Genomic DNA, 8,511 nt, shown 5'->3' on the forward strand with positions numbered 1-8,511 from the left:
TAATAGTATGCGATCTATCAACAGCTGATAATATAAAGAGTATGGCTGTCATGGTTGTTTTAAAAAAAATTTCACTTGCTTTTAACTTTAACCTTTTTAACTTGTTTTGCTCAGTGAGAGCAGGATTGAGCCTTTTACTTGTATGAACATTTTGAATACTTTCATAAGTGAAGCCTGTTTTGTTGTCTAATGCAATCAACCAGAGGGTACACACTTAGTTGAGGGGTGGGAATTCTAATATAGTTTATATTGCTGAATGAATAGTTCCAAAAACACTCTTGGTTCACAAACAGTTTTGTATGGATAAATGTCAAGCATGGTTTGTTGTGATTCCATGGGGCACATTATTTGTTATTAATGAATATTGGCAGAGCTGGTAGGTATCTGGGAAAAGCCAGTCTGCAAAACCCAGTCTGCAAAACCCAAACGTTTTACAAATTTAAGCACAAATGATTATTTGTACTACAAGTGCTTTCTTCATTATTTACTCCTTATTATTCTTCTGTTTAAAATGTTACAATCATCCAGTGCAGGAGCAGAAAACAGTACCATGTGACTTAGGTAACCAGCCATACAATAGGAATAACAAATACTGAATAGTCAAAGCAAATACATTGTGAACAACCTAAAGTCTGAAAAATATTCACCCAAATAATATACTTGCTCCTTTTTCCTAGGGTTTGGCTTTATTAGCTAAAATGCAATGGCAAAATGTCAATCTCAGCCTAAACTTCTTCCCCGAGTTTGCTTGTTCCTAGGGTTTCCCTCCAAGACCTCCTCCTTCTTGACTCCATATTTCCCTCTAGCATAAAGAGATAATCCATCTCCTAGTCTAACCCCAAACCCATTGAAGTTAATAGAAAGATTCCCATTGATTTAAATGGACAAGGGACCAAATAGCTTGTTTTGGACCAAACTAGACTCACCTTTTGGCATAATTCAGGAGGAATTACTGCTGGATCTTAATCCAGGACTTTAGCTCCTGAGCCTAAGGTGATCCAATAGCATGCATTCCTCTTAAAGTCTGCCACCCTTCAACAAACCCCCCAAAAGAGCAGATGTCCTTGGCATATATGTTATCTAAAGAAATCATTCCCGGAGGGGTGGGGGGATGTTTATTGGCCTAAATTTAGAGAATGTTCGGTTTATCTGGCTCTCCCTCTCTAAACTCCCTCACAAAACTCCCCTTTGCTGGTCCTTTTCACTTAGGATCTGGCTTTTTAAATGCCTGTTCTCGTTGAGTAGCCCTGCCCCCTCATCAAGGGAACGGAAAGGTATTAGGGATTGCAGGGTGGATTGATTTAAATCAAGGCAATTTAAATCAATAATTTAAATAATGATTTAAATCACCAAGTGGAAAGCCTCAATTAAAATCAACTTTTCTGTTTGTACTTCAGTTATTTTCTAAAGAAAGGTGCATTCATATTGGTTGATATAACCATTAAAGTTTGTTGATTTATAACTAAATAGAGACTTGGTACACCTTTTTGCTACCTAAGAAGGTACACTATAACTATATACATTTATTTAAGCAATTATATAGCTTATATTTTTACATTTTTATAAATTGTACATATTTAGTGTGTTAGAAAATGGTGAATGATATATATCTTATTTACTAGATAATTAGTGTGGTAACTGGGACTTAATTAAACACACAAAACAGCATATACAATTTATTTTTATTCAAAACAACATTTAAATTAATTTTGGATACATAAACCTCAAATAACAAAACATGTTTCACATTTACAACTAAATGATTTATTAATTACAGGGATTAACTGTAGTCCATGAATTAAACAGATTATTTGAGGTCAGCCTGGGAAATTTTTCAAATATGCCTAAATGAAAGTGACCGGAGCTTACGTTCTTATTGGTCTAAGACTCTTGACAATGAGACAGTCTCCTAAGTTACTTAGGCTGACCTTGTGTGCTATATTTATAAACCTGACCTCAAAAGTTAGATTTTCCCCCTGATTCTTTCTTTAGAAAAGCAGCCTCTATCTCAAACATTTTGCTAGATGTTCATGGATTCAGCATATTTATTTTTTATTTAAATGTTTGAAGAGATTATAATAAGTTTAGGCCTTAATATATGTTGGCTTACATTCAAATTTCATTGTAAACAGGTGTATTTTTAAAAAGAAAAATGTATTATAATCTACATAACAATAAAAATTCCAATTTAAATAAAAAAAACCAATTTAAGTACAGAACATCCACATTTTTAATTTTTTCAAAATAATTATTGATTTTTATCCACAATTAATTGTTATGCAGCCTTAATGACAGTAATTGCTTTTATTGTAATAATCCATTGTAATAGCTCATAAAAAAATTCGGTCTGATCTAGAACAATTGCAAGTCCACGTTCCTTAAAGGTGATTGGCTTTTCTTTCTAGAATAGTTCTGGTATTAATTTAATTTTTAGATTCAAGAACAATGTATGTATAGTATCTACAAAGAGCTTATGGGTGGAATTCACAAAGCTACTTCAGCATTTAAAGTCCCCCACTGTGATCCACACAACTCCCAGCGAACACAGTAGGTGTCTAAACTCACTCGGTGCCAGCCTTTTCAAAGTAAAAATGAAAGTGTGATTGGACTACAGAATTAATCTGTAGCCCAGCGGTTAGAAGACCCACATGGGGACCAGGAGATCATGGGGTCAGTCCCTCTGCACCAATCACACTATTTATTTATTTATTTATCCAGAGTGGAACAGTTTCAATAGGCGAGACTGAGGGAGCCCCCACATTAGAATATGTCACAGCCCAGTGGTTAGGGTATTCTCCAGAGGGCTGGAAGATCCCTGTTCAATTCCCTTTTTTCCCCTCTGGCGGCATGGGGAAGAGAATGAACCTGGGTCTCCACATCCCAGGTGAGTGTTCTAACTATTTGGCTGAAAGTTATAAATTAGGTACCACCAACTGGTCCTCCTCCTCTTCTAGACATTTTGTGTGGAGTGAGGCAGGTGCCTAACTCATTCCTGCAGAAAACTTCATAGGCACCCATGCCAGGAGAGGGGTCCCCATTAATGGATCACTAGCAGAGCTAGGTGCCTATCTCTGAGAAAGGGGCAGGGCTTAGCACATTGGCATCTTTTTGCGAACAGGGGCTGCTAACAGGGAGTTTCACAAGGGAGTTCTCCAGGTGAAGGAGGAGCAATACAGCACCCTTTTGGGGTAAGTGACTGTCTGTAGTGTGTGTTTGTTTGTGTTTGAGGGTTACTTGCTGTGTGCTGAGCTTGTGTTTGTCAGTCTGTTTGTTTGTTTTGGTTGTTTGAAGGACCGTGTGCTGTGGCTGGCAGTTGGAAGGTTTGAAAGCTAGAAGCCTCTGGTAAGTGGCTGAGCCTTCATCAGTGGGCGGGGCATTCATACAGGCCAGGGCTTTATAAAGCAGCGCACAAGCGACCAGGGGCTGCGAACAGGGAGTTTCACAAGGGAGTTTGGAAGGGGAGCAGGAAGGGGGCGAGGGTCCCTTGCCAGTTCCATCTGTTTTCTCTTGATTCCCCTTAATACCTATAAAGCAACTACATTCATAACTTTTTGCTTAAACAACCCTTTCAGCTGACAGGGGGCTGCAGACGGGAGTTTGACAGAGGGAGGCTTATGATGGTTAGGAAGACCCGCAACACCTGTGCCAGCACTGCTACTGTCTCCTCCACCTGTGCCTGTAGCCAGACAGAGTGCCTAAGCATGGATGCCTCTACCCAGATCCTGGTGTGGTTTTGCAAAGACTGTAACTTGCAATTTCCACTTACTGATATCCAGGCTGGGGGGACCATCCAATGTGAGAGGTGCCTGCTGGTGGAATCTCTCAGGCAGCAGGTGGGAGAGCTACAGGAGGAGGTGGCTAGGTTGAGGAGCATCCGTATCCACGAGCAATTCCTCGACAGTGTCCATGTGGAGACAGCTGAGGTAGCTGTCCCAGTACACAGGACTGCTGATACACCACTGGTGGAGGAGGAGATGGCTCAGGGTGGACACTGGCAGCTGGTTACTTCTGGCAGCAGGCAGTGCTCCACCCTTGCTCCGAACCCTCCTGCCGTGGTTATAGGTAACCGTTATGCTCTTCTTGATACAGGAAAGAAGGAATCACTCCCTACAGTAAAGGAGGAGAAGCCTCGTACCCCTAAGGCTGGAAAGTCTGCTGCCACCACTGCGAATAGGAAACGTAGGGTAGTGGTGGTCGGAGACTCTCTGCTGAGGGGGACGGAGGCGCCCATCTGTTGCCCTGACATTTCATCTCGGGAGGTATGTTGCCTGCCGGGGGCCCGTATCCGAGACGTTACGGAGGCATTGTTGAGGATTATCCAGCCCTCTGACTACTACCCCATGCTACTCCTCCATGTGGGCACAAATGATACTGCGCGGTGTGACACTGAGCTGATCAAGAGTGACTACAGGGCTCTGGGAGTACGGGTGAAGGAGTTTGGAGCGCAGGTGGTATTCTCTTCGATTCTTCCTGTCAAAGGTAGGGGCCCGGGCAGAGACAGATGCATCATGGAGGTGAATGCCTGGCTGCGAAGATGGTGTCGCCAGGAGGGCTTTGGCTTCCTAGACCACGGGATGCTATTTGAGGAAGGACTGCTAGGCAGAGATGGCGTTCACCTTTCGAGGAGAGGAAAGACCCTATTCGGACACAGACTGGCTAACCTAGTGAGGAGGGCTTTAAACTAGGTTTGACGGGGACAGGTGAGCAAAGCCCACAGGTAAGTGGGGAACATGGAGACCAGGGAGATGGGTCGGAAACGAGAGGGAGTGTGGGCTATATTGGCAGAGAGAAAGGAGAGTCAGGACAAAACTGGGAGGAAAGATCAAACCAGTATCTTAGATGCCTATATACAAATGCGAGAAGTATGGGGAATAAGCAGGAAGAACTGGAAGTGCTAATAAATAAATACAACTATGACATTGTTGGCATCACTGAAACTTGGTGGGATAATACACATGATTGGAATGTTGGTGTGGATGGGTACAGCTTGCTCAGGAAGGATAGACAGGGGAAAAAGGGAGGAGGTGTTGCCTTATATATTAAAAATGTACACACTTGGACTGAGGTAGAGATGGACATAGGAGACGGAAGTGTTGAGAGTCTCTGGGTTAGGCTTAAAGGGGCAAAAAACAAGGGAGATGTCATGCTAGGAGTCTACTACAGGCCACCTAACCAGGTGGAAGAGGTGGATGAGGCTTTTTTCAAGCAACTAACAAAATCATCCAAAGCCCAAGATTTGGTGGTGATGGGGGACTTCAACTATCCGGATATATGTTGGGAAAATAACACAGCGGGGCACAGACTATCCAACAAATTCTTGGACTGCATTGGAGACAACTTTTTATTTGAGAAGGTTGAAAAAGCTACTAGGGGGGAAGCTGTTCTAGACTTGATTTTAACAAACAGGGAGGAACTCGTTGAGAATGTGAAAGTAGAAGGCAGCCTGGGTGAAAGTGATCATGAAATCATAGAGTTTGCAATTCTAACGAAGGGTAGAAGGGAGAACAGCAAAATAGAGACAATGGATTTCAGGAAGGCAGATTTTGGGAAGCTCAGAGAGCTGATAGGTAAGGTCCCATGGGAATCAAGACTGAGGGGAAAAACAACTGAGGAGAGTTGGCAGTTTTTCAAAGGGACACTATTAAGGGCCCAAAAGCAAGCTATTCCGCTGGTTAGGAAAGATAGAAAATGTGGCAAAAGACCACCTTGGCTTAACCACGAGATCATGCACGATCTAAAAAATAAAAAGGAGTCATATAAAAAATGGAAACTAGGACAGATTACAAAGGATGAATATAGGCAAACAACACAGGAATGCAGGGGCAAGATTAGAAAGGCAAAGGCACAAAATGAGCTCAAACTAGCTACGGGAATAAAAGGAAACAAGAAGACTTTTTATCAATACATTAGAAGCAAGAGGAAGACCAAAGACAGGGTAGGCCCACTGCTTAGTGAAGAGGGAGAAACAGTAACAGGAAACTTGAAAATGGCAGAGATGCTTAATGACTTCTTTGTTTCGGTCTTCACCGAGAAGTCTGAAGGAATGCCTAACATAGTGAATGCTAATGGGAAGGGGGTAGGTTTAGCGGATAAAATAAAAAAAAGAACAAGTTAAAAATCACTTAGAAAAGTTAGATGCCTGCAAGTCACCCGGGCCTGATGAAATGCATCCTAGAATACTCAAGGAGCTAATAGAGGAGGTATCTGAGCCTCTAGCTATTATCTTTGGAAAGTCATGGGAGACGGGAGAGATTCCAGAAGACTGGAAAAGGGCAAATATAGTGCCCATCTATAAAAAGGGAAATAAAAACAACCCAGGTAACTACAGACCAGTTAGTTTAACTTCTGTGCCAGGGAAGATAATGGAGCAAGTAATTAAGGAAATCATCTGCAAACACTTGGAAGGTGGTAAGGTGATAGGGAACAGCCAGCATGGATTTGTGAAGAACAAATCATGTCAAACCAATCTGATAGCTTTCTTTGATAGAATAACGAGCCTTGTGGATAAGGGTGAAGCGGTGGATGTGGTATACCTAGACTTTAGTAAGGCATTTGATACGGTCTCGCATGATATTCTTATCGATAAACTAGGCAAATACAAATTAGATGGGGCTACTATAAGGTGGGTGCATAACTGGCTGGATAACCGTACTCAGAGAGTTGTTATTAATGGTTCCCAATCCTGCTGGAAAGGCGTAACGAGTGGGGTTCCACAGGGGTCTGTTTTGGAACCGGCTCTGTTCAATATCTTCATCAACGACTTAGATATTGGCATAGAAAGTACGCTTATTAAGTTTGTGGATGATACCAAACTGGGAGGGATTGCAACTACTTTGGAGGACAGGGTCATAATTCAAAATGATCTGGACAAATTGGAGAAATGGTCTGAGTTAAACAGGATGAAGTTTAACAAAGACAAATGCAAAGTGCTCCACTTAGGAAGGAAAAATCAATTTCACACATACAGAATGGGAAAAGACTGTCTAGGAAGGAGTACAGCAGAAAGGGATCTAGGGGTTATAGTGGACCACAAGCTAAATATGAGTCAACAGTGTGATGCTGTTGCAAAAAAAGCAAACATGATTCTGGGATGCATTAACAGGTGTGTTGTGAGCAAGACACGAGAAGTCATTCTTCCGCTCTACTCTGCTCTGGTTAGGCCTCAGCTGGAGTATTGTGTCCAGTTCTGGGCGCCGCATTTTAAAAAAGATGTGGAGAAATTGGAAAGGGTCCAAAGAAGAGCAACAAGAATGATTAAAGATCTTGAGAACATGACCTATGAAGGAAGGCTGAAAGAACTGGGTTTGTTTAGTTTGGAGAAGAGAAGACTGAGAGGGGATATGATAGCAGTTTTCAGGTATCTAAAAGGGTGTCATAAGGAGGAGGGAGAGAACTTGTTCACCTTAGCCTCTAAGGATAGAACCAGAAACAATGGGTTTTAACTGCAGCAAGGGAGGTCTAGGTTGGACATTAGGAAAAAGTTCCTAACTGTCAGGGTGGTTAAACACTGGAACAAATTGCCTAGGGAAGTTGTGGAATCTCCGTCTCTGGAGATATTTAAGAGTAGGTTAGATAAATGTCTATCAGGGATGGTCTAGACAGTATTTGGTCCTGCCATGCGGGCAGGGGACTGGACTCGATGACCTCTCGAGGTCCCTTCCAGTCCTATAATCTATGAATCTATGAATCTCCCATTGGTTAGCTTTGGTAGGGTGCGGCATAGTGTGCTGGGTTTTATGGAATGCATTCTTTGGTCCCTATGTCTCCTTATTTGCATAAGGACACCAGCTGCCTAACTCAGGCTTTGTGGATCGCAGGGTTGTTCCTGTGATTTTCTAGGAGCCAAAAAGTCAGGCACCATGATAGTCAATTTTGCATCACGTAAGTTCCTTTGTGGATTCCACCCTAAGTGCTTTAAGGCCAGGAGAACAGGATTTGAACATGCTTAGAAAAATATAGAGCAAGCACCTGGGACTCTCCATCAATTATGAAGCTGTGGAACCAAACCCAGAGCAAATTCTAAAATTCAAACCTATAGTAGGTATTGCATGACAAACCACAATATGGCACTGGCACTTTAAGTATTTAAAGTATTTTTTCGAAACAGGTTGCAAATTTGTTTTTTCTTCAGCACTGATTGCAAACACCCCAAATGTCTGTAGCGTTAAACTTAGCTGGCATGAGATGACATCAACGAAATAGGAACTTACAGTAAAAAAGGAAAATGTTGTAAAAAATTTGACTTCAAACACATGATCCAGGTAATGACTAGCTTATGGGTGAAATTCATTCTGTGCAGAAGCCTGGCACAATATTCAATAAGCCACATTAGCCCTTTGTTAAGGGGCATATGTGGGATTCAAAGTGTGCACAGGCTTTGTGCTGGACCACTGCACACGAGTGAATTGCACCATGTGAGTCTGAGTCAAGATGATCATTTGGGTACGTTCGACTAGTCACGTCAGCAGAAAGAATTTATCCTTTCAACTTCTGGTTCCTCATTTTCTTTAT

General features: G+C 42.1%; 1 protein-coding gene across 1 annotated transcript; it reads left to right on the plus strand.

Annotated features, from left to right (window-relative positions):
* The first annotated feature begins 3,117 nt into the window (after positions 1–3,117).
* LOC135974321 (uncharacterized) lies at positions 3,118–6,729 on the plus strand. The gene is made up of 2 exons (XM_065561608.1): positions 3,118–3,188; positions 4,480–6,729. The coding sequence occupies exon 2, from the start codon at positions 4,865–4,867 to the stop codon at positions 6,113–6,115; it is 1,251 nt and encodes a 416-aa protein (XP_065417680.1). The 5' UTR covers positions 3,118–3,188; positions 4,480–4,864; the 3' UTR covers positions 6,116–6,729.
* The last annotated feature ends 1,782 nt before the right edge of the window (positions 6,730–8,511 follow it).

This window comes from Chrysemys picta, chromosome 11 (genome assembly GCF_011386835.1).
Source record: "Chrysemys picta bellii isolate R12L10 chromosome 11, ASM1138683v2, whole genome shotgun sequence".
In the NCBI taxonomy this organism is placed as follows: Eukaryota; Metazoa; Chordata; order Testudines; family Emydidae; genus Chrysemys; species Chrysemys picta.